The sequence below is a fragment of the Dromaius novaehollandiae genome, chromosome 5 (genome assembly GCF_036370855.1).
Source record: "Dromaius novaehollandiae isolate bDroNov1 chromosome 5, bDroNov1.hap1, whole genome shotgun sequence".
Taxonomy (NCBI): Eukaryota; Metazoa; Chordata; class Aves; order Casuariiformes; family Dromaiidae; genus Dromaius; species Dromaius novaehollandiae.
In genome coordinates, this window is record NC_088102.1 from 36,516,633 (window position 1) to 36,541,771 (window position 25,139).

Genomic DNA, 25,139 nt, shown 5'->3' on the forward strand with positions numbered 1-25,139 from the left:
TTGTGGAGATCACTGCTTGCATTTTGTTGTGGCTGCATATTCATGTATGGAGATAGTGTACTAATATGGTTGCTACAGGGACTTTTACAGCTCAGGTGGTCTGCATTATATTACTAGTACATCTATAAACTAGCTCTGTGATCTTGACTGAGTCATTCACCTGCTGTATTTCACTTTGCCCAGGTCAAAAGAGATAAAAGAATTCTGTCAGAACACTTTTTTCAGGTTTGTTTTTTAAATTACGTGCAATAAAAAGCACACCATTTTTGAGGTCTTTGTCACTGTTCCTATGTTGTTGAGATTCTAGTCAAGTTAGAGATAAGTGACTTGCCAAAACTATGATAGTTTAATTGACACATGTAAGATTGGAATACATATAGTCTGAATTCTCAGTTGCTAGATTTAATCTCTCAGTGCACGCAGGTATTACAAAGCTATATAATATTTTATTAATGTTTTTATAGTACTCCAGAACTATGTGGAGCACTATGTACTCTAAGTGTGTTAGAAATTTAAGAGTTCATATTAACATGATTACAAACATCAATTGTGCATTAATTGTAGGATCATATATATTTTTATCTATAGTTTATGCTCAACCCATCATCAGCAAAGCCAGGCCAGATCTGCTGAAAACTCACTTTATTCCAACACTGGAGAAATTGAAGAAGAAAGCTATAAAGATCGTGATGGAAGAGGAGCAACTGAGAGCAGACAGTAAAAGTGATACCCAAGAAGCTGAGCTACTCATTCTTGATGAGTTTGCGGTTCTTTGTCGAGACCTCTACGCCTTTTATCCAATGTTGATACGTTATGTAGACAATAACAGGTGAGTAAAAACTAATAATTAATTCCAGATTTAATAGTTAACTCACTTGGAGTCCATGTTCAGAAAGAATATAATGAATTTAATGTTGTGTTGAGAATAGGATCCTGAGTATTATAAGATCCTTAACTGATAGGTTGATGTACCATGAATTTGCACCTGTTTTTCTCACATCTTTTTGATTGTTTTGCATTTTGACTTGATTACATTATATCTGCAATATTACGATGGAGAATGCATATCTTGTCTCAGTTGAATCGCTGTATAGTAGGTGATACCACAAAGATGATTATCTTTTGTACTTTTTTTAAGAAGGAAAATAAAAATGCCTGGACAACATTGTATTGCCTTTAGAATGACCATGAGGTTTTCTCCTCAGCAATTTACTGAAGTGATATTCTGTGCCTGCTCTTTTCCTTTCCTTTGTCCCAAAACATGTCTCCTACGTATTCTTCAAGAGTTTAATACTATCCTTAAGAACATTGTTCTTTTGTACACAATCAGCATCCACTTCTTACAGTTTTTAGGTGCTAATACATACCTGGCTAGGTAGAAGCATTTTCCTTTCATGCATGATCATTTATGCTGTGAACTGACACTGAGAATCAGTTGCTCTTTCTAGGTTAACTCAGGACATTACTATGTCAGACCATGTCTGCAAGGGAACACTTGCAGTTTTAAAGACGTAGAATTAGCTAAGATACAGAGAAATCCAGCTAGAAACTCCTTACAGCTCTACCCACTTTTTCATGTCTCTGTTCTTGTTCTCCTTGTCCCATTATAGTTGTCACTGTTCACCAGAGATCACCAGAGAGTTTCCATCTTGTTACTAAAAAAAAAAAAAAAAAGAGAGAGAGAGGGAGAGGAAAATACTTGGCAGAAGAGTGTTTATTTTCCAGCTGGATCTCTTTTCTAGCCTGGTCCACAGAATAAGTAGGCAAGAATTAGGACTTTTGTTGGAGACTGGTTGAGGTGCCATGAAAAATGGTCTGTGTAACTATGCTCATGGAAAATTGAAGTGATTCTAATTAAGTTCCAAAAATATAGCCCAATATGTTAAGTGGAGTCATAATATCTATATTCAGTTGTCTTACTTCAAGTTTCTCTTGTTTTTTTTAATCAGAGCCAATTGGTTAAAGAAACCAGATGCCGATTCTGATGAACTCTTTCGAATGGTAGCTGAAGTTTTCATCCTGTGGTGTAAATCACATGTAAGATGAGATGTGTATTTTTTCCTCCATTTTATTCTATTTGTAAATAGAAATGTGGTACATACAAATGAATTAAACCTTTGTTGATTTTTCTTTTTTTTTTTTTTTAGAATTTCAAAAGAGAAGAACAAAATTTTGTGATTCAGAATGAAATCAACAATTTGGCATTTTTAACAGGAGACACCAAGAGCAAGATGTCTAAAGTAAGTTAATAAAAGTTTTCAGATCAATTAAATCTTTAGCATGTGTTTAACAGATTTTGTGAGAACTCTGAAAGTCTACCCAGATTGCTGCTGATTTGCTGATAGAAGAAATTAAAAACAATGTTGCTTCTTGATGATAAACATGAAAACTATTCTGAGAATAAATAAGTTACTTACCTTAGATTTAGTTACTAAATATCTGTCAAATAGTCAAAGAAACAAGATAAAATACGGGTCTTGCTTTGAAAAGGTTACACGTATAAAAGAGTATGTGCTGTAAAAGCAGCATGTGGTCTTTCAAAAAAAATAGCAGGTAGACTATTTTGTGAAAAATAAATGAAATGTCTGATCTCGTGGACGCTAGTCAGTATTTTTCTGTTGACTTTGATAGAGGCATGCTGCCTCTACTTAAACCTCTTTAGGCATACATACAGTGTACAATATGTTCACTATTTGTCTTGTTGCTTATTAATGACCACATTCCTTCCTTTTTTTTTTTTTTTTACTCATTTTTGTTATCACAAGATTCCGACATGGTGGTTGCAGAATACATTTTTACCTGTATAATGAAGAAAATGGATGATGTCATCCTAAAAATGTGTTATTGACATTAGCTGAGGAAGATTGCCTTACTCATAACAAAATCTACAAGTCAGTTGAAGTACTTCCAGACTAGTCTTGATGACCATAGCAAGGACGTGTTGTTTTATTCATATTTATAATATGAGAAATCCTACTTTGAAAGCATTTCAGAGGAGTGGTGGGTTTTGTTGTTTTGTGTTTCCCTGTATTTTGATTCTATCTGTAACTTCGCTACCGTGAGTCCAACTTTAGACCACACAGAGCCAGAAAAAGTATGCCATTACATTTCTTAACTCTCTGAAAAAACATGTTTGCTTCTTTTCTATTATGATTTTTGAGTTTAAAGTTTTGAAACTTGCTTGAGGAAAAGCCATGTGTTGGCAAGTTTACAAGTAGAAATACAACATTATCTGCTTGTCACTAGTTCATGACCAGCACTGAATGAGGATTCAGACTCTCTGGAGAATTCCATATTTGGAGAAAATAATTTTTTTATGCATTTTGCTTGTTTTCAAAAGGCAGATGCTTGAAATTGTGTGATAGATCTGAAGTGTCTGTGTAATTTTCAGTAGTGAGCACAGTCCAGGTGAAGTGAGTATGAAACGCATGCTAACGTACTTTATCACATAGTTCTGCAGTTTATCCTACAGCAATCGCTACACGTACATTTAATACATATACTTTGACATTTGTACATTAGAATTGGTTTGAGGAGTAAAGAATTAGGCCTGGGTTTTTTTTTTGTTTGTTTGTTTGTTTTTTAAGATCATGATATATTATAGTCAGGTGATACATTTTTTTAATCTAAATTGTATCTTACTGAAGTGCTGATAAAATGATGTGAACTGTTAGTGTTGTGTTTTAGCCAGTCTGGTATGGCAGGAATGACAGAATAGCTCTTCACAAAATAAAGAATACGTATCCCTAATATTGCTCTGATTTGAATATTTGAATAATCACAGGAATTCAACATGAAGAAACTATTTAATACAAATTTGAAAGGGTTTGCTTTTGAGATTACATTTTCAATTTCCTCTTGTGTATATTTTAAACAACATCAATTTATACGTAACATAGATGCGCACGCATACGTGAATATGCTTCTATATATAGGCATAAAATACAGGGAGTTTATAAGTCTTTTATATGCATATAATGTTTTTGTAAGTAAAGCAATATATAAAATCATGGTGCTATTGGATATCGTGCATGGTTATTGCTAGCTTAGAAACATAAATAATGGATTATACTGGTCATCAATGAATATTTTGTTAATACGGCACCATATCTGCAGGAGCAATTGCAGAACAACGGCTTGGTTTAGATAGGTATTTGTTTCATGATGACATAAGTAGCATGATAGTATACATGAGGCATATTCTAGAAAAGTGTTGTGTTGGTTTTCTGTAGGTGGTTTTAGCTGTGAAATTGATAACATTTCTTGATATATAATGTAAGTGCTATTAAACCAGGGCATTTGTTAAAACATATATCTGCATAAATTTTTTTTTAAATGGCATAATTTAGAATAAACAAGAAATTCTTTAAGTAACTGAATTTCAGGATTTATTGTAAGGTTTGTTACTTATTTATAGTTTCGGGGAGTAATCAGTAGTTAGGTACATTAGAAAACATTTTTGTAGTGCCTTGTTTAATGTTAACATTCAGCTGAGAAAGTAGTATGACAACAGAGTACTTAGCACTTCCTTCTTCATTATCACTTCATCTTTCATCACATTGTGTTTAATAGTAGTAATTACATCCAGTATTTATCATGCATATGAACATATAAATAAATGTATATATGAACGTTGGCTATTAATAGTCAGTCCAAGACAGAACAGCTTGGGGTCTCTCTTAAAAGAGTGGAGTCCCATGCGGGTCTCAAGCTGCTTTAAGCAGCACTCTGCCTCACAACTGAGACTTTCCGCCTCCCTGCCCCCTGGATACAAGATACAGTGATAGTACTTGTGTAAGGCATGATATATGATAGCAAGCATGGAAGATTCTATATGTCTTTATATGACTTATGTACAAAACTTATGAAGACAATAAGGATTGGGATTATGGGTTTTTTGTAGCTAATAGCGGTGGTAACAAATGATTCTCTGTAACAGTCAAAAAATCAATACGATAGCCATTATATCCTGATCATGCAATATTAATTTTGTTAATCTTTATTCAAATAAATGTATTAAAAGCTGAGCCAAGTTTTTTAATTTTTCTTTTCTGAAAAAATGGCAGCAGATTGCTCGGAGGGGAATGGTAAGTTAGAGAACTTTCAGTCTGAGAGAGACTGGTTTCTTAGATTGCAATGAAATAACAGATTTGTGATAGAAGTGTTGAAATGGAGAATTTAAGCTCATTCAACTTCACTAATCTGTTATTTTTTGAACTCCTCAAGGTTTGGTTGATAAAATAGCATTTTTAAGATGTTATGATTCCCTAGTATGCTTTACAGCTAATTTGTATGAAAGACTAAGATGTATACATTCACATGTATGTTATAAATGTGTAATACATATATGGGCAATTTTTCAAGCAATATTGAGTAAACTTTGGAATCTAAATGAATGTGTTCCTGGATATATAACCTCAGTTGCTAAATACTTGCATATCCTACTGAAGTTATCTTTGATTGGTCCTCAATATTAAATCTTTGTATTTATTTCAAAAACACATTTGGATAGGCCTATTATAGAAGTCTGAGGCAGTCATATAATCCAGGTTTGTATTACAAACACCACAGCCCTAACTTCATGAAAGAATGGACGAACATTCTGGTTTGTGCCCATTTGTAATATGTAATACATATTATTTGAAAATTTGTGTTTATTCAAGGATTTCATATGTTAGTATTTTTTTCAAGAATTTTAACTCACTTCCTTGAGATTATTTCAACTGCATAGAATACATTCCTTTCAATTATATTATGGTAAAATATGAATGGTTTACTTTTATGGTCATCCCTAATAAATAATATGGAATTAACTTCATTTGTTTACTTACCTTTAATGTATGCTATGTATACATGCCAGTGTATGCCATTTCTGCACAGCATCTACTTATTTCAGCCAACTGAAATTTTCAATTAAAATTTGCTATTTGTGTAGATATTCAAGCGTCTAAGATGCTTAATGTGTAATTTGATGATTAGTCTTTCATTCTTCATTGACTTGTTGCTGTTTTTCTTTACTATGTGATACAAGTATGGCAAGATATAAAGAGAGATATTAATTACAGCTTGGCTTCAACACTTTGAGGCCAAAATGGGGGCATATTAGATTGCTTCAAGTGTGACAAGAAAACAAGGTTATAATGGGAGTAATCAAGAGAAGAAAAATAAAACCGTACTGAGCTGTTCCTTCTGGGGTTTTTTTCTTTTTTTTTAGCAGACAGTTTTCTATAATATTTTTGCCTGTGCCTAGTCAAGGGTTCCTTTAATTACTGGTGGAATTTTTTTTTATTATTTTACTTTAACTACATAGTTTTGATGTTATGTTTTTAATTTTACATGGCACAGTGATAACCTAGGTTTAGACTACAAATGCATATTTATTTAGGTGTATTTATATATTTATGGTATTACATAATAAAGAGGATAAAAAACCCTGAGTATTTGTGAGCTTTATAGCTGTGTTCTCAAAATGGGTACTGCTGAGAGACACGAGCCTAACTCTGGTTTTCTCTCAGGCTGTCTACAAAACACTAATGTTATCCTATTCAATGGGAAAAATACATCTATAAATGACATGCTGCATCTTCCCAGTGGTGTCTTGATTTTCATTTCTGTTTCTAAACATAATTTTTCTCATACATATTTTGAGGGGAAAAAAGGTGAAAAGGATTATACTGGTGATAATTTTTGTGGTTTTTATTATTGGATTATCCAGATTCCAGCCTTCCTCCTCCTTTTAATGGTACTGGGAAAAGATGCAAAATTGAGTATACTGATACTTACTGTTGACTTACTAGATGTACTTCTTTATCTGCTGAAGTAACAAGTGATACTGTCTATTTTGTCATGCTGAATAGCAACAGATAATTGTAAAAAATCAATTGTTTAATATGGATTAAGTTGAATAAAAATAATGATTTTGCTAAGGTATCATTTAATTATACATTCACAGACTATTGTTTTAGCTACAAACTTGCAATATTTTTACTGTCCTTCTAGAGCTTAATAAGTTTATTACTAACTTGTAAAATTATCTTCGTTACATCTCTTTTACTTATGTTTTTCCCTTTATTTTTCTTTCATACAGGCCATGCAAGTAAAGGTACAGGTCAAAGTGCATGATGTGTCTTTGTTTTAGTTTTAGAGACGATCAGGCTCCAAGCATTCTTTCCATTGATCATAGCAGTGGCGTCACAAAGTGAAGGCCCAGGCTCCACCTACCATAAATTTTCTCATCGTTAAAGTGGCAATATTTAATCGGAGCAGCTGAAATTCCCTTTGACACACTCACATGCTGCTTTGATGTAAAAATGTAGTAAAGTTACTTTAAAAAATTTTTTTAGATACGCTTTCCCCCCACTGCTGTCTTTCTGCCTTCTGGGTTTTTTTTGTTAATGTGTTGAAGCAGATGTTGTAAGAGAACTGCCTAAGTAGAGTCATCAGAAATATATATTCGGATGATTTTGTTCAAGAAAAATATATGGGAGAAATGTGCTATAACCTTGACCCTGTCTGTAAATGAATAAAATACTGTATTAGATCTAGTAGGTTCAAATCCTACCTTGTTTCCAAAATTAAAAAAGAAAAAATCTTTCCTAAGCAGGCAAGGTGTGAGGATGATTCTGAATAATCCTTGTTTCTTTTACGGAATGTATACAAGGATTTCTTTTTCTCCAGTGAGCCATAGTTCATCTTTGCATGATTCATATTATCTTTTTTAATATGAATTTAATATACATCATTACTTTTTGACTTATGGTGTATTTTTCATTGGTGAAGCAGAACAAACAGCAAAATAAAGCGTAAAATCTTGTCATCTTTCCCTTCTTATCATGCCTTGAGAACTGCATACTATGATGCGAAGAGTTTTTAAGCAATCAAACTAGAGGCATAAGTTAAAAAATTAACAGATGTGTTAAACTAGTAGGTCTGGTTTCAGGCTTTGCTATTTTCAAACCTCCCCAGGTATAAAGTTTAATGAATGCTGTCATGATAATCTCAAAGAACTGATTGCTCAAGGGGAATTAGATGTACTAAAAATATTAATTCCAGGGTCTTGACTAACTCTAGCAAATGTTGAATAGAAATAATTTCCTCCTTTTTGATTATATATAGAACTAATCTGAATCTGCAGGAGAATCTATGATTCTCATTCTATATACGTTTGTTGAAGAAATTTCCGCTTGGATATTTAAATCCTTAGGCAAGTAAGATTGCTATGTGCTGTTAGATAACCAGAGTATGTCATTCTAGTTGTTGTAGAGGTTCTTTTAGCACAGTAAATTATTTAGGCAAAACATACCTGATTTAACACTGTACATATCAAATGAAGCTATTGTGTTTACTCATATGGGTGCATATCAGAACTGAAAGAGACATAATTTTATTGTCATTTCGGTATAGATTTCTCTCTGTGACTCTACTTACACATTTGTCAGCAGGAACTGTAATTTAATGGACAGCAGAATTTGATGACAAAGGCAGAATGGATCTTCTTTTCATGCTTTAAAAACATTTTTGTTTTAAGTTTGTATGTGTTGTTTATACCTGGTTGTTAATCTCAAACAAAAATTACAAAAATTGGATGTGTAAAATGACCTTCCAAAGCATAAAGATGCAGAAAAGTAAAATAGTCTTTCTCTGTCTTTTTTTTTTTTTTTTTTTTTTTTTTTTTTTGGTATTCCTTATGCCTTATTCAAGATGCACAGTGACGCCACTGGATCACAGTGATACATTGTGGCATTTGTTTGTCTGCTATCAATGTAGAGTACAAATAATGTCATTATTATAGCCATTACATCATCGCTGTTGTAGAAGACTTTTTCTAAGGCACTTCCAAAGGCAAAGCTTTGAGGCGAAGTACTCTCTTGCAATTGTTAGTTCCTTAAGAAAGGAAGCCACATCCAGCGTGTGTTCCCTCTGACCTGGTAAATGCTGTTAACACCAGCTATATATGCAGTGATTCACCATCTAGAAGACAGCATTTGCCAATATTTACCGCTGAGTAGAATATGTAGGGCTACCGGTTTTTTTCCTTCAGTGATTATTATGAGAACGGCGTGGTAATAGTTGGTAAATAATGAATTGCAATGGATTCTGCTGTATCCTTATGTGGAACTCTGCACTATGCTATACAAACAGTAGTCAGTACAATTTAATCAACAGAGGGAAAAGGATGTGGAGGGTTAAATGCAAGCATTTGCTGTTTTTGTAGTGTTTTATAATCCTGCAGGCCTAGTCCTGAAATCTCATTTTAGGCAAAACTCCCCTTGAGTTTAGTAGGAGTTTAATCTACGTACAGAATTCAGAACTGGGCTATTTTTATGTTGTTCTTGTTTAGCATACGTTCATTAAATATATGGGTCTGTTTTAAGGGTTTAGGTTTGCTGTCTCATAAGTGAAAAGTTATGCGTGAAGTATTGTTGTATGTTGTCTGTTTTAAGTAGGTAGGGCAAATGTTATTCTTTTGTGCTGTTTACTTCTCTTTTGTTTTTCTCCTCCTATTACTTATGATCTCCAAAGCTGCAGAAGGCTTAATTTTTCATCCCAGGATTTAGTTATATTAGCCAGGGCCAAAGGACAGTGGTTTTCCAGAGACACTAATTCATTGGCATTTTATTGCATTGAATTCAAGCCTTTCAGATACTGATCTTTTTCAGTTGAAACAAATCAGATTATATTCATTCATCCCTAGATAAGTGTCTTCATTCAGACCCTAGATAACCATATCTTTATGCAAGTTTCTAACAAAAATGTACACAACCTGAATCTGTCTCTGTAAAATTGTAAACTAATAGTGTCCCCTAAGACTGACTCAGTTTTTAATCTTATGGTTATTTCTGATTTGAGAGGTAAATAATATCCAGAATATATAGGTAGATTCATATGTATGAATGCGCACAAAACTATCAACTGCTATTAAAATACTACTGTTACTGCAGCTTTTGCATTGGTGCATATCAAAAATATTCCTTTATATTTCCTACTCAAGACTGTACTTCCCGCCTCTAATTTAACATTTTTAATTAATTATAGTACATCAGGAATATAGTTTCTTTGGACCATTAGGAGAAGTGTGTGTTGGGAAAGCATGTGATCAGAGAATAGTTAAAATTTAGCTTTCTATTTTTTAATTGTAGTCTGGAGGACAAGATCAAGAGAGAAAGAAATCAAAACGTAGAGGCGATTTGTACTCAATACAAACTTCCTTGATTGTAGCCGCACTTAAAAAGATGCTTCCTATTGGTTTGAATATGTGTACTCCTGGAGATCAAGAGCTCATCTCTTTGGCTAAGACTAGATACAGCTATGTAAGTGTATACTTTGCAATATAATTATAGCTGCAAATTGTGTTTTTACAAGACAAGGTGGTGTGTATAAACAGCTGAACAAATATATCAATTCTAATACATTATAATTTAAATTATAAATGTATGAAAAATAAAATACTGAAAGATCATTAGTTAGCATTTATTCCCTTCTAAGTCTGATTCTTGTTTTGTGCCCACAATTACAGAAAGCCTTCTGTCTTCCCCGTCCCTCTGATAACTTACATACTTTGAATACAAAAGAAGTTAACTTTCAATGTTAAAAGAATAACTGTTCTTTTGTGCATTTTTGTGCATGTTCTTATAAAATATATCTTAATGAAAACTGAAAAATACTTCTACCTTTACAGAGGGACACTGATGACGAAGTCAAAGAACATTTACGTAACAACTTACATTTGCAGGAAAAGGTAATATAAAAAAAATCTGACTTGAATATACTGGTGTAGCCTTTTGAAACATGGAGATTGCACGTGTTTATTGTGTTCATGGTATGTGATAAAAGAAAATGAAAAGCTATCAGAAAAAATGACATTTTAGCATTTCTGTTCTTTTTTGCCATAACAACGACTAGCTTCTTTCTAGCTTTGGCTGGTATTTTTAGGTGTCAAGAAGCCCTGTAGAACTGGACAAGTTTAAAGAATTATATTTGGTAGATTTAAAGCTGTAATTGCTTGAGATCATTTGGATCTAAGACAAAAATAAAATTAAAAATATAATGTTTCAGCTTCGCATTTTGGACTTAACTTGCTTTAACCACTGAACAGTATTTCTATAAATATATGCATTTTAAAGTGAATACAATGAAATTAAATCAAGAAAGCCTTGTATCATCTTAACATTTGAGAGTTTCACAGCATATTTATGTTTCTGCTGTTTAGACCCTGAAAAATATAGGGTCAAAGGTGATAACAAAATGGCGTTGTCGTCATTCTGTAAATATTAAATAATTCAGATCACTGGCCCAAATCTCTGAACTTAAAGGGAATAATTCAGTTATCTTAGATGGGAAGTGGCTGCCTTAACTGTTGGATGTTTGTGCTTACCTAAATTTAAGCTGGGCATGCTAAATAATTCTGATGTGTTTTCCTGTACTTCCACTGTGTAAAAGCCAAAAACTCTGGCTGAGACTCCTCAGCTACTGAAATTCCAGCTGTCTTTGGTAGCTTCCATAATACAGCTTTCCCGTTTTGGTACAAAAGTCCAGCAAGGAGTTACATTGTAAAAGTGTAAGAGTTATACAAAAAGGCATTGATGGGTCGAACGAGATAGCTGTTCAACAGTGTAGTATTGTCCATCTTAATGCTAGACATGCTTCTTTATTCTAAATGTAGTTAAATGTGATGCAGAATTCCCAGGGTGTTTTATTTGGTTTCATGAAGTAAGAACAGAAGCTGGCTTAAGAATTGAGTTCAGCTACCCAAGAGTATATAGAACCTAGTTCCTTTTTTTGAGCATCTGGCAAATGGGAATTTTGATGAAAAGGGGACAGATGATGTAGGATATCTATAACTTTCCTTATTATTCCATTAGAATAATAAGGAAAGTAGTCATATTCAGTATCTTCATTCATTTAGTATGAAATATGTTGATTTTCAGTCTGATGACCCAGCTGTGAAATGGCAGTTAAATTTGTACAAAGACATTTTGAAGAGTGATGAACCTACTGACCCTGAGAAAACTGTGGAACGTGTGCAGAGGATATCAGCTGCTCTGTATCATCTGGAGCAGGTAAAAAGTAACATACCTATACTGTGCTTATTTTAAATTAGGATGAGGTTCTTTCCTTATAGAGGTTATTTCCACCTCACTGAATGTAATTATTTAAGTTTCCACATAAAAGTAATTTTTGCACACACACACACACATAGGCGCACAGAGAAGTGTGTGTACATACAAAGTATTCAGTGTAATCTGCTGAAGTGCCTCAATCTTGCTTCAGAGAAAACTCAGGAAGTATTTACCCCTACACAACTTTGTAAACAGTTTCATGAACCTTTATGTACAAAAGGTCAATATTCAGTCGCTGAAAACTCTCTAATTTTAAGAAAAGATGTTTGCATGTGCATTTATTTTAATATTCGCATTTCAGCATCTCCCATTCCTGTGCATGAGGATGCTGTAGAAACTTTTGAATCCTGTTGCCTCTTCATTCAAATTATGCAATTCCAACGCAAAGGCATTTGCACCCTTAAAATTCATCCTTTTCATTCAGAAATGATATAGCAAAGAAGTCTGTTTACATGAATGGTTGATTGAATCGGCATAGTTATAAACAGACATAAAATAACCATTTGGGGTGTTTTCCCATGAGTTCCACATAGGAGTTTTTCTGACATCTAAAGCCTTTCTGTATAAACCAAGAAGCACTGTAGAGGGCCCTCAGTATTTTTTCAGATTACTTTATTTTAAAAACATTTTTTTCTTTCAGAAGACAGGGAGCTTTTGTAACATTTTATAATTCATGAACTCCATTAACCAGTAGTTAAAATTTTGGATAAGAGTTGAAGAGTTTCTGCTGTATGTACTAAAAGGGATGTTTTCCCATAGGTTGAACAGCCGCTCAGATCAAAGAAAGCGGTTTGGCACAAACTCCTGTCAAAGCAACGCAAAAGGGCTGTAGTTGCATGTTTCAGAATGGCGCCATTATACAACCTGCCAAGGTAGATGGCTTAAAGGTTTATGTTTTTATAAGTTTTGCTCATATTTCTTGGTGCAAATACTGCCTAATGGTAGCTCTAGAAGTGTGCTGATTGTTAGGCTGCTGTAATAAGTTTCAGACAAAATAGTCAGTTAGTTATCAGCTGGTTCCTCACAGTAACAAAATATTCTTTTTTCATGACCGGAGGGGAGAAAGACCATAGGAATTACACTGCTACAGAAACCAAATGCTTCATTTTTGCCAGCTGTTGTCTTGTATATTGTGTATAATTATCTCTGAAAACTGTGTTAAAATGTTGTTGCTGCTTCTGTTCTTTTTTTGCCTCTAATTGATTGCTCTTTTTGTTCTTTATTTTCCAGTGTTCATAATCTTTCCTTTTTTCTAACTTTCTTTTTTATGGCTTTTCCTCTCTTTCCTGTTGCATGAATGCTTCATGCTCTTTAGGTTGTATGAGCCAATCTGTAGCTATTACGTCAGGAAGTCATATGCATTTAAAGCAACTGTTAGGGCAGAGCAGTGCAGTATGAGATTTTGGACTTGTGTGTTGCTCTGCTTCTTTCTCCAGTTGAATGTAGATATCACAAAGTTGAGATAAAGTACATCCTGTGCCTGGACCTACCCACTGCTTTAAACAGAATATTAAGACCATGTTATATTGGAATAATTTCCTTTACCCTGTTCATTCTCACCAAAACTGGTTTTTTTATTGATAGATCATAAGCATGCCTTCAATGCCGTTTCCTTCTTACCTTCTTTTGCGCTTTCTTACCTTTCATGTTTATATTTTTGTTTAAAGATTGCTCAGAACGTATTTAATAGAATAGTTTCCTTGCATTTAAAAATGCCTCTATTAACGCCTCTATTAACACCTCTCTCCGTGCTTGACATCGGCTTAAGGTCTATAGCTGTGCCACTAACATACTGAGAAGAAAGGTTTGCTGTAACAAGACAAATAAATGCCAGATGCACAGTAAAAAGCACACATCTTTCCTTTACAAAAACTAGTAGTTCTAGACTGTAAGAACTTTTCTAAATTATTTCTTATCCTCTTGTCTCCCTACTGCCAGCCAATCTTTGTAGAGGCAGAGAGAAATGAAGAGGTTTAAATAAAATATAAAAACAAACTGACTAGTTTTGACTCTATCAACTATTTCATCTTCAAGAGTTGTATTTGGGGAAATGAGAGGAAGTGGTAGAATGAACACCCATTTCAGTAAAACTGAGCATTTTTTGACAACCATGTTCTGGATTTATAAATATTCTTATGAAAATTACAGATAATATAATAGTATGTTTTTAACATTCATATTATCTGTAATGTTCATATATCCTTCTGCGTTAAAAAGACTGAAGCTGGTGCTTTTCAGACTTTATGGTAGCTTTTATGGTGGAGTTTGCTCCTAATTTTAAGTAATCTGAATGTGAGACAAATCTGTCCAGTTATTTCTTCCTGCAGACTCTAAAAATGAGGTCTGATGAAACTATTTAGCCAATGTATTTTGGTATCTGCAGTTCAAAGCAGGCAAGAGTGAAAAACACTTTGGGCTTCTAGGTATATTTCTCAATTGATAGGTACAGAACAAAATTTTAAAGTTCATTGGTTATGGACACAGATTTTTCTAGATAAATATTAGGATTCTGGCAGGAAAATAAGGCTATCACGCTATTTTGCACCTAATTGCATACATAACTATCTATCCATCCTTTAAATTGATTGTGTTATGAAGGCATCTCTGAACCTTAGGGAGTTTATTTCAAGTGGAGTATGATTAATTCTGAGCTCCATAAATCGCGTTGAACCACAGTCTCAAATGCAGCTCTCCTTATCTTGTGTATTTCCTCATTTTAGTTGCAGTAGTATGTTGGGAGAGTGAGTTCTAAATTTGATGATAGAAGCAATTAATTTAAAGGGCAGTAAGGAAATTGATAATGGCAATATCCTTTCATTCATCCTAAAAAAGATTATGATCTTCAGTGGATAATGAGCTCTCTCCTCTGATAATTTTCTGGAGATTTAGGTGGCTTTCAGCGTACTTTAATGTTAATCTCCCATTTTAATCTTGTTTTCTTCATGAGAATATAGATCAGTTTTTAGGAACTCCAGTGAGATGCTTCAGAAATTGAGATGTCCCTTGATGTGCAGGTCTGTGTTAAAATAGCAGGTTGAGAAATAACAGAGAAATTACTGTAACTTCTTTGATAAATATTCCAAGTGCTCCCTGTTCTGAGAAGTACCTTGAGATACAAAAGAAATCATAGTTGTATTTTCAAATATTCTTGTTTCTTCAGGAATAAACATTGGTGAAATTACCTATGGTAATTCTTTGTGTTCTCTGTTCATTAATGAATATATGTACAGTGCCTTGGAAAAGTGTCTTATTTGATAAGTATGTTTTCTCTGATGTGTGTATTTAAGTGTTCGATGTTTTAAGGAAATTAATTTCCAAATTATTTGTTTTATTGTCTATCATCTGTATATGCACATAGATACAACAAAGTTGTACATGGAAATTTTTCATACACAGTTTGAAAAAACATTCTTTCTGACTACTTCATTGAATTTAACTTGTGCCTTTGTTGTTAGTTCTTCAATGAAAACCTATATGCTTTTCTTCAGACACAAAATTAGCAATTTCTTCCTGAGCACCTTTCAACGTGTTTGGCTGGAAAAAGTACATGAAAAAACTCAGTATGACAGGCTTATACTCAAGTTAACGGTAATGTAACTTGTGGAGAGCCTCTTCCTTATGCGCACACTTACTCCTTCCCAGCCATGATTTGATGTTATCATAAAACATGAATTTGTACAATTTTCAGTCGGGATTCTGATTGGTCAGTTTTTGCAATTTGATAAGAAAATGGCACTAGGGCCAGCAGGGGAGCGTAGAGGGTTGGCTAAATAGCATTCTATTGCAAAAGCAGAATAAGAATAATTTATGTGCATGAAACACCTGTACAAGTCATGGCGCATAGAGCCTCTAAGCCTTATATACAGACAGTTTGTATGGCTCTGGTATTGGTGTAAGATAAAAATAAATGAAAAGACTATATGGAATAACCTTACTTCACAGGACTCATACAGTGTGCCTCCAAACAAAATTTCCTCACAAATACAATGTAAATGTGGAATGGCTTGGCCAGATTTGTATGTAGTTTGTTATCATTAACTATGTTTTCTGTGGAGAGTTGTACAATTAAATTAATCAAACTGTATAGTAGTAATCAATATGCCTAACAGTTTTCTAGAGTTGGTCTTTTTCTAGTGCAGTTCTTGTGCATGTCTAATCCAGCTTTTTTGAGGATGCGTTATTACTGCCTGATTCGTAGCTGAAAGAAAAGAAGCTGAGGATAGGCTTCTGCTTGTGGAAGAAGGCAGTGAGTGTCCACAGATAACGTGCTGGAAGAAACTTGATATTATTTTGCTATTGATGGCCAACTTCTGCTGTCTCAGTGTCCTAGTTTAATTAACTTGTAAATCCCACGCACTCATTCTCAGTGTATTAACATATGTGTTTTTCCCATGCTTGTATTAAAACTTCAGTCCAGCAATTTCATGTGTAGCATAAATGAACACTCTCAAAGCCTTCAGAATGAAAACTAATATATATATAATAGGAAGAATATTCAGAAATACTTTCAGATTTTTCACTGAATGTTAGTTAATTTTGCATTTTGTTTCACTGACCAATCAGAGGATCAAAATTGTACAAACACGTATCCTTACTAATCATTAACCACCTGAGCTGTTATACTGTGTTCCGTTACCCCTCTTGATCTCACTTTCACAACCCCCCCAGGCACCGTTCTATTAACCTCTTCCTCCATGGCTATCAGAACTATTGGATAGAAACAGAGGAATATTCATTTGAGGAGAAACTAGTTCAGGATTTGGCTGTAAGTACTGACATAACTGGGCATATTTTGCAGTGCCCACTTTAGTCTATATTTTATATATCTATTATAGCATATATGTAATTTTTATGTACTGTATACATTTGCATAAATTTATAAAATCCTTGTGCTTCAAGGCATGAGGTCATTATCTGCTGTGGTCAAAAAGACGTTTCCCATGTGATGCACACTGAGGTGTGTTAAGGTGGTTTATGCCTTCAGCCGAAGTATGTGATACTTATTCTTGGGAATAGAAATGGATCAGATGAACTGTCAGTTTATATTTGTCATTATGCTAATTCCTATGTTCCTATATTTTAACTACTGTTTTTTTAAAGCTTGACACAACTGATGCTTTTCCCCTTTTTGAAATTTTTGTTGGTGCTTAATATTTAATTTTAACATTTTCAGCTTGAATACAAATTAGTTTTGCTGTTTTCTTGTTGATACTTCATAAGGAGACATAAATATATGCAGCCATATTCAGCAAAAAATTAGTTTATGCATGTAATTGATGAAGGTGATTGGCAAACTTCAGTATTTTGTTACTTAATCTTGATTCAGAAAGTCTGCTGCTTTTTTTCTTCCTTCTCTGTAGTCAGTTTGTCTAAAATATTTCTAAGGAGCCCCTCTTCTTGATATCTAAACACTATGAGTAAATGGCTTCATGGATCACAAGGAGATGCTTCAGTGTTAGCAAAAGCAGTTACATTTTAATTTGATTATTATTACGTTTTGTAATTGGATCATTGTTATTCTTATGATAATGCTAATTATTCTTTTTAAGTTAGTGGCAAGGAAGAAAATATTTATCATATGACATTATTCTACCTTAATATTAAATGTAATAATAATCCTACATTACAAATCCTACCAGTGACAGTACAAGTAAAGAAGAATACCCTCCTTTTATGCCAGTGCTGGATATCTTTTCTTTCAAACTGCAAAAAAATATTTGAAGTTGGTAGTAAGAGCAGTTCTTACATTTATTGAATCAAGATTAGTTATCTAGAAATGATGCATGAAAGCATTACAGCAAATAGTAGCCTCAGTGGTATGCATCCGATGATAGTCTTAAAAACAGTTCAATTTCCCAGTCAATTCTGCTAAATAATGGAGTTGGGACTTTCTTTCGATTCTGGTCCGTTGGAAACCTACATATAATTTCTGCTGAATAAGGCTTGTCTAAAACTTTCGCTGTCTCATTCCCAGTACCTTTCAAATGAGAAACTATATTACTATCAAATAAGAATAACAGAGTCAGCTACTATGCTTCTTAGTCATACAGGCACAAAATGTTGCAGGTTCTGCTGCAAGCTGCTGAATAAGATGAATGCTGGAAGTTAATACAAACTGGACAAAAAAAAAATTACTGAAATCCTTTTCTGAGCTTAATTGTTCAAGTTTTTTTTACTCGTGAAGCTTAATATGTATGTTCTGATATAAATCTTGACACAGACACCTCCAGAAAAAGAGGAAGAGGAAGAAGAAGAGACTGAGAAAAAACAGCCTGATCCACTTCATCAGATTATCCTCTATTTTAGTCGCAGTGCTCTCACAGAGAGAAGGTAAAGAAGAGCCGTGTTTAAAAGTATATTCAGTAAAATCACCCATGAATTGCTAATAACATTACAAAAGTGCTTTAACATAACTGCAGTTCAGTGTTGTCCATGGTGAGCACTTTTCTGCCTCTCCTTTTCCCTGATGTTTTCATGCATTAACCTCAATATAAACTTTATGTTGAGATAAATGTCGACACATTTTTGACATTTATAAAACTTGGTAAATACCCAGTACAGAAATAGCCAAGCCTGAATTCTCATGGAAACATAAGGTCTGCTGGAATGGTTGCTTCGTGCAGGGTATCCCTCCAGTCTTTGCTGGTAATGGATAAATGTTCCTACTGTTGTCATTCATTAAATTTTATTCAGTGTGTTAGAAAAGGTTTCAAAATACCACTGATGGTTAGAGTGAAAATCTTTCAGTGCTATTTTATGTTTTGAATTTAGACTATTGATCAGAATATACATTTCATATAAGTAGCAAAATTCTCCAGAGCTTTGTATGTTTTTCTGTATGATTACTCTATAATCTTACCATCTGACATTTATTAAAAACTAGAATAATTATAACTTACATCTCCATTATGCTTTTCTGGACTTGCCAGTTAGTCTTACTTATCTATTTAAATGACTAAGTTAGATATCCAAATGTACATGTAAACTGTTCAATTAAAAAGTCATATAGATTTGGTTTGAGATTAGGAAATACATTTATAATAGGATTTTCAAGCACAGAGGGATTTCAAGTAGGTATATACATACTTCCCATTAATAAAAATGGAACTTACATATTAGTAGCAGTATGACAGGTTTTTATTACATCATAAAAAAATTCAAATGATTTTTTTTCCTCTTTATAGCAAACTAGAAGATGATCCTTTATATATTGCCTATTCTGCCATGATGGCAAAGGTAAATATATCATTTCAAGCTCCATCCCTCACCCCATTCAGGTACTTCCTATTTATTTGAGATCCTTTTTAACTTTTTAAACTTTTTATCTCTTATGTGGACTACTTAATACTAATAGTTTCTGTATTTTTAATGAAACAAATGCTGTTCAGAGTTTATATATATATATAAGAAATTTCCTGCTTTAAAATATAATTATAAATTTGTGGTATGCACAATCCCATTGCTATCAGTGGGCATTTAGTTTTGTATAGGATAACTCATGAGACATCTTAACAGTATTAGTTACCTTTATTCTTTGAATAATTATTTTTGAGCTACTGTTCGAAGTCTGTCAAAAGCAATATTTCCAACGTGTTGATTATAACTGGCACTTAAACATGAGGGGAGTTTAACTGGGAACATAAATGTTGTAGACAGAAATAGAGATAAGACACGAGAACACATAACCTACAGTTAGAGGTATGCGTGTAGTTGAATAAATAGCCTGAAACCCACTCATATATTAGGGAATATCAGCTTCTTAGTGTGGCTGAGCACAAACATTTAGGATTACAGGGATCTTAAATCTTCCTAATGGCTTGAATTACTGTTTTAGAAAACTTCTTGGAGCAGTCATTTTTGCAGTGCAAATACTGAAGTACAAATAACCATTATGTTTCATACTAAGCAAAATCTTACTATTTCTTTTGCTGACATAAAAAGAGCTGTCAAGAGGATGAGGAGGATGAGGAGGATGAAGAAAAAGAGAAGACATTTGAGGTAAAATTTTAATCTTTTTTTTTTTATTTTCCTCATTGACTAAAGCACAAGACATCATTTTAAATATGTTTACTAGAGTAGGTGCAAGGATAACACAGTGTCTGTTGAGTGGCTTTACTAGATTATTCGTATAAGGGAAAGACTGTGTGTTCTGAGGTTCTGGAATCGGACAAGCTATGGGTTATGGAGGCAGGTGTCCTTCAACAACATCAGATTTCTCATCATCACATGATCATATTTTGCCTGAATCAGTTTCAGTCTGTATTCTGTTCCCATTTTTGTTCCCAAACCCAGGAGAAAGAAATGGAAAAACAGAGAACTCTGTATCAGCAAGCTCGCTTGCATGACCGTGGAGCCGCTGAGATGGTCCTTCAGATGATTAGTGCAAGCAAAGGTAATGTTACGTGAAGTGTTAAAGTATGTATGATATACATATGATGTGTATATCATACATATATCTTATACAACTTGTATATGATATATAATGAGGCAAAATTAAATGTCCATTACAATTTACATTAGGTAAAGTTTCCGGACTGCTTTTCTGATTAAATAATTCGTAATTGCAGTTTTAATGACTGTATCCTTGTTTTGACAGGTCATACAGGACCCATGGTTGTTGAAACACTAAAACTTGGTATCGCTATTTTAAATGGTGGGAATACCATAGTTCAACAGGTAATTTTTTTTTTAACTACTATGTGTCTTGCTTGTATAAAGGAGGGAAGTCGTTTGGAGAATTTTAATGTCCTGTTGCGTTGTTATGTTAGGAAGAGTTCATTTAATTTTAAGTTAAACGATGAAGAAATATCAGGGTAGTTTTGTTATAATAAGGGAAGAACAAGCTGTCTGTTTACATGAACAATGATATTATTGCTGGCCAGTGATATGCATTTAGAATGGTAATTTAGGAAATTGTTAATTTACAATAATTTTAATATAGATTTTTTTTCCCAAATGTATATCCTGTAGAAAATGCTGGACTACCTGAAGGAGAAAAAGGATGCTGGATTTTTTCAAAGTCTCTCTGGCTTGATGCAGTCTTGCAGGTAAAACATAAATCATATTATTAGATTTTCAGTTTTATTCAGGTTGGTAGCTTATTGCCCAATGCAAATGCATTTGTTAGATTTGAATTACAGGAGTCACAGATTGTAGTGCTTTTGTGGAAATATTTTGTGAATCAGTCCACTAATCCTTTAAAATATTCTTCCAAGGCAGAAATCGAAGCAGAGAATGACTGAGTATGCCTTTAAAGGCTTAGTTTGGAATAGCAGGATAATAAAATACAATGGCTTCTTTACTGGTCCCCGCTTCCTGAAGTTTTCTGGCTGGGTGGTTCTAAGGATGGATAAAAGCCATCACTGAAGGAGAGGACAGGCTAGTGGAGCTCTGCTGAGCTATCAGTTTCTGCACATCTCTGACAAGTTATGCAAACTGTGTCTCTTCATCTGAATCCTCTGCATATGTATCAAATTTGTTAGAGGTGGTATGTGGCCAGTGAGCCCACAGTAGTTCATTTCCTTGACAAACTGGAAGTTCACATGAAATTAGATAGAGGACTCCCATAAAGAAGGTGGAAAACTGTTGGTGTTCCTAATTACTCTTAGGATAGACAGCCTCCCTTTCTCAGCATTTTAAAGCAACAGAAGGGTTCAGAAGCAGTAGACTGGGATTTAGATATAGAGAAGTTCATAGCAACCCTATACGAGGGCAGGAAAACTGAGGAGTGACTGGTGACCTGCGCTATCGCAATTACGGATGAGTAGTTGCAAAACAGTTGCAGCCTAATTAAGTATCATATATTCCATCTTGTCATCTTTTTGTTTATGTAGAACAACTTAGCAAGGACTTGCTGAAAGAGAATCTGCACTGATGCTATTACCAGTTGTATATACATATCTTTCAGGACCTCATATAAAAAGGTGGTTTTGGTAAACTGACTTGAACACCTAAAAAGAGAGTGAAAGTAATAATTTTGAAAAATGCTTCGAATTTTTGTTTTTAATGTTGTTGCTAGAACTTAAAACATTTGACTGCATTACTGTTTAACTGAACAAATTTTTATAATCATAAAGTTATATTTAGATTGTTTGAATGGAAGTATTCTGACTGTGTGCTGAGAACCCTGTTCCAGGTACTGGTTTATGCCAAGTTAGCAAAAGGATTAAGATTTCAGTATGTTTTGACCTTGGGAGATATAGAATCTCTGATGTCTTCTGAATAATATAATAATATATAATATATACCATAACAAAATAATAATAACAATAGGGATAATTTAGTGGAAAACATTGTGATTGAGAAATAAACTCCAGTGATGCCCTTTTTGCAGGCAGGTTTAAATCAGTATTGAGAGTAATATTTAGGTTTCCTTTTCCATTTTTCATTTATACATGAAATCCTAAATGACATTACTGGAAATTAAGTTAGGTGACTGTTAAGACCTGGCTTGAGACTTGTTTCTTTTCAGAAATGGACACTGGACCTTTATTTTTCTCCCAAACTCTTTTACTTTATATGCATATTAAATAAAATATGAGGCCATGCATATCGCATTTGGTCAAGGCTAGTTGTTCAAGGCCTCCAGAGATTTCTTAGCAGAAATTAATTTTTCATTGTGTACTATAGTACTTTTTCCTGTTTGTTTGTTTTTTTTTAATATAAGTGTTCTTGACTTGAATGCGTTTGAGAGACAAAATAAAGCAGAAGGCCTGGGAATGGTTACTGAAGAAGGAACTCGTAAGTAGAACAAAATTGATTCCAGTAGTGCTTAAAACCTTATTTGTGCTTCCTTCTTTAACTGGAACTGTTATTTACTGTGGCTTGAAGCTTCTGTTGATAGACTTACTAAAAATAATTTTAGAGTTTGAGTTCTGAATATGCTTTATATTTATAAAATCTTTAGCAATCACTTTTAAGAAAAAATGTTGTAACTTCCAATTTTCTTATCCTATATTCTTGTTATTTTTCTTTGATCCACAGTCATCGTTCGTGAGCGTGGTACGTTTGGGTTTACAGATTTCGATACTATTGTGTGTTGCAAATACAGAATGTAATCTTTAATTGCATCTTCCCAGACATCCTTTAAGGTTTAGCTTTATGGTCTGCAATGGGTTGTGTGTTCAGCTTGGATGAACAGTTTGATGCTTTTTAAAGAAGTGTCTTTCATATTTAAGGCATGGTTTTATTGATAACAAACCATTTACTTATTAGATATATATAGCCCAGTAAACTTTTTTTTTCTTAAAACCATGAATGCATTGGAGCGCTAAATATTTTGGCTGTGCTTTTTCTGTCTCATAGTTTGTTTTATTTTCATTATTATCAGTCTGTTTCTTTGAATTACTTTAAGACAGCTTTTATAATATTGCTTTTTAAAGGATGCTGTTTGAAGATGTTGTGTTCTGTGCGCTTAACAATAGCAATAGTCACATAATCATTGTATTTATGTATTTTAAAGGGGAAAAAGTGCTGCAGCATGATGAATTTACTCGAGATCTATTTAGATTTCTACAACTGCTCTGTGAAGGGCATAACAATGGTAAGTGAACTGAATTAATTTGGGGGAAAATGTGTGTTAAGTTTATTCTCTAAACAGAACTGATTCTAAGATTTATTTTTCTCTAACTAGTTGTTCTAGTTTTTTGAGGAAAAGTGGTATGCCAAAAATGTGAATTGCGCATTTTAATTTGAATTTTTAAGTCTTAACATAATTTCAGAATTTATGCATGTCATTAATAGCAAAGTCTATCGCAGGGCATGTGGATAACAATTCTTCAGTTGTATTTACATTGTGATATTTTATAATTCAATTTCTAGCCCATATAATAAGCATCTGTACCCAGGGAGGGTACTTTAAAAGAGTATCTTTCACATCAGTACAGGAAGATAATCTTGTGGGTTTGATTGCTCTATTTATATTTACCAAACACAAATCATTTATTATTTCAGATTTTCAAAATTACCTACGTACTCAGATGGGCAACACCACAACAGTAAATATTATCATCAGTACAGTTGATTATCTCTTGCGTCTTCAGGTGAGGAAAACGTAGTTAGATAAAAGCATAAAAGTTATTGTCATGAGAAATAGATTGACACAGAAATACTAAATTTGATCTGCTGCTTCAACTTGTGGTGATATGAACGTAGGCAGTAAATATCATGTACAAAATCCAGAAGTAAAAATAAAACCATTGTTGTTTTTTCTTAGGAATCAATCAGTGACTTCTACTGGTACTATTCCGGAAAAGATGTCATTGATGAATCAGGACAACGTAACTTCTCTAAAGCTTTGGCTGTCACAAAACAAATATTCAATTCACTTACAGAATATATCCAGGTAAACAAAACATTTTAGCCCAGGGTATTAACAGTGATGTTACACATTTACATGGCCTGATCTTATCCTGCCTTAAATTTGTATATATTTTGGCTGTATTTTTCTTGATTTTGATAAAGTTACATGGAATGACTGGCCAAGTGTAAAGCTAATATTAAAATAGGTGAATGGCTGTAAATTTAACATGATAGAAGCTAGAATTTATGCAGTAGATACCAAAGAAATCCTGGGAAGCTTTCTAGTATAGCTTCATCGAAGTCTGAGTTTTATTTTTTCATTTTTTCAAATAGAAATCTTAAGCAGGCAAATTATTTTTAACTGTGATTATACATAAATAAAAAATGTGTTTATCTTGATCTTTTCTTAGGGCCCTTGCATAGGTAACCAACAGAGTCTGGCTCATAGTAGACTCTGGGATGCAGTTGTTGGCTTCCTTCATGTCTTTGCCAATATGCAGATGAAACTTTCACAGGTATTTTCACTAGTTCAGTAATTCTTTTTTGCATCTATTTATAAAATACAGTCAAGTGAATGTTGAAAGCTATTAAGTTAGCATACTGGCACTCATTGACTGTTGCATAGATTTCTTATTGTCATGTAGAGGTTCAACACTAAGTCTTCAGACTAATTTACATCTTCATATCACTCATTTTAGTCTCAGTCATCAGTGGATGCTC

The 25,139-nt window shown here is 33.5% G+C and overlaps 1 protein-coding gene across 1 annotated transcript in view; it reads left to right on the plus strand.

The window, feature by feature from the left end:
• The window catches only part of RYR3 (ryanodine receptor 3), a 272,262-nt gene that overhangs the window by 216,964 nt on the left and 30,159 nt on the right, over positions 1-25,139 (plus strand). Inside the window, exons 67-86 of the mRNA XM_064512440.1 lie at positions 589-829; positions 1,950-2,037; positions 2,148-2,240; positions 10,140-10,310; positions 10,679-10,738; positions 11,928-12,059; positions 12,879-12,991; positions 16,788-16,884; positions 18,340-18,449; positions 19,304-19,355; positions 20,061-20,117; positions 20,412-20,511; positions 20,716-20,795; positions 21,090-21,166; positions 22,786-22,859; positions 23,103-23,120; positions 23,581-23,661; positions 24,072-24,160; positions 24,334-24,462; positions 24,830-24,934. Coding sequence (XP_064368510.1) covers positions 589-829; positions 1,950-2,037; positions 2,148-2,240; positions 10,140-10,310; positions 10,679-10,738; positions 11,928-12,059; positions 12,879-12,991; positions 16,788-16,884; positions 18,340-18,449; positions 19,304-19,355; positions 20,061-20,117; positions 20,412-20,511; positions 20,716-20,795; positions 21,090-21,166; positions 22,786-22,859; positions 23,103-23,120; positions 23,581-23,661; positions 24,072-24,160; positions 24,334-24,462; positions 24,830-24,934 — 1,967 coding nt within the window. The remainder of the gene's footprint in view (positions 1-588; positions 830-1,949; positions 2,038-2,147; positions 2,241-10,139; positions 10,311-10,678; positions 10,739-11,927; positions 12,060-12,878; positions 12,992-16,787; positions 16,885-18,339; positions 18,450-19,303; positions 19,356-20,060; positions 20,118-20,411; positions 20,512-20,715; positions 20,796-21,089; positions 21,167-22,785; positions 22,860-23,102; positions 23,121-23,580; positions 23,662-24,071; positions 24,161-24,333; positions 24,463-24,829; positions 24,935-25,139) is intronic.